At 46.5% G+C, this 1594-nt stretch overlaps 1 protein-coding gene across 1 annotated transcript; it reads right to left on the reverse strand.

Moving 5' to 3' along the window:
- Positions 1-81: 81 nt before the first annotated feature.
- Positions 82-647, reverse strand: LOC115271458 (olfactory receptor 14A16-like; the record flags this gene model as incomplete). Its single annotated transcript, XM_029913985.1, has 1 exon — positions 82-647. A coding segment is annotated over exon 1 (566 nt), but the record flags the coding sequence as incomplete, so codon positions are not given.
- Between the last annotated feature and the right edge of the window lie 947 nt (positions 648-1594).

Genomic DNA, 1594 nt, shown 5'->3' on the forward strand with positions numbered 1-1594 from the left:
TATGACACAATTATTAAAAGAAAGCAGCTTAAGACTAAGCAAGCACTAAAGGCAATAACCCCATTTTCACTGAGGTCTGACTCTGAACAGGCCAACTTGAGTAGCTGGGGGATGTCACAGAAGAACTGATCCACCACATTTCCTCCACAGAAGGATATCGCAAATGTGTTCCCAGTGTGCAGGGCAGAGTAAAGAATACCACTGATCCAGGCACTGGCTGCCATTTGTATACAAGCTCTCCTGTTCATCGCTCTCTTGTAATGCAGTGGCTGGCAGATAGCAACATATCGATCATATGCCATGACAGTCAGGATTCCGAGATCAGCCAAACCAAGGAACATGAGGAGAAAGACTTGGGCGACACACCCAGAATAAGAAATCACCCTGGTGTTCATGAGGGAATTGGCCATGGATTTGGGGATGGTGACAGAGATGAATCCAAGGTCCAGAATGGACAGATTCATCAGGAAGAAGTTCAAGGGGGTGTGAAGATGGTGGTTGAGGGATATAGCTGTGAATATGAGAAGGTTCGCAATAAGGCCTGCCAGGTAAAGCACCAAAAACATCACAAAGTGCAAAATCTGCAGCTCCCGAACACCAGAGAATCCCAGAAGAAGGAATTCGGTCATGGTGGTTCGGTTGGACATTTTCTTCCTCAGCACGTTGTGTGATGGCTGTGGAGGGAAGGAGAAGATCCATAGTCAGGATTCGAGTGTCAGAGAGAATGGCCTTGATTCCCTTCTGAGTAATGTCCCATAATCCTCTGTTAAATGTTCACAGCACTCCTCCCATCCTTCCATTGACTAGGAGCAGCGAGTGCTCCTCACTGCTGACAATCAGAGCACTAGAGAGAGAAGGTGAGTGAGGTAATAGCTGTTATTGGATCAGTTCCCATGGGTGAGAGGGACAAGCTTTTGAGCCTCACATACTACCTCACCAACCTTGTCTATTTAATATTCTGGGACCAACATGGCTACAACTACTGCATACAATCAGACCACTACTCAGGTGTGTTATCGCTAGTGTCAATTAGCACAACTCCCATAAAATCCATGGGGCTACATCAGTTTGCACCATCTGGGGATCTAGCCCAAGATGTCACTTGAACAAATGCATTAAAGACTGGAACATATTGCAAAAAACCCACAGATTGAGCAAAGATGACCCCTCAACTCTGTCAAACAACAGAGGAAAAACTTGGGCATGAAACTAAAGTACTAGAACTCCAAGACAGCCTGATTCCCACTTTCTAGGGAAATATGACAGACTCGCTGAGTGTCCTAAGTGCTAGCTTGTCTGTAACAATTCCTCCCCAAACTCTGTTTATAGATGACCTGCCACTTGGTTACAAATTGATTGTTGTCAGCAATCCCAGCAGCACTCCCATCTCTGAGTAAAGATGGGCTAGTAGCATTGCACAGTTACTGCTAGGTTGTGTCGTTTCCCTCTGTGACTTTATATCTGGTCTGTGCGGGTCAGAGGCAGTCAGGAGACTTGGCCTTTGTTCTCGTCTCTGCCAGTGACCTGCTGTGTGATGTTGGGACAGTCACTTCCTCTCCCCATGCCTCTGTTTCCCCTCCCTCCTTTTCTCTGA

The sequence above is a fragment of the Terrapene carolina genome, unplaced genomic scaffold, assembly GCF_002925995.2.
Source record: "Terrapene carolina triunguis isolate 2854851 unplaced genomic scaffold, T_m_triunguis-2.0 Scaffold23164, whole genome shotgun sequence".
In the NCBI taxonomy this organism is placed as follows: Eukaryota; Metazoa; Chordata; order Testudines; family Emydidae; genus Terrapene; species Terrapene triunguis.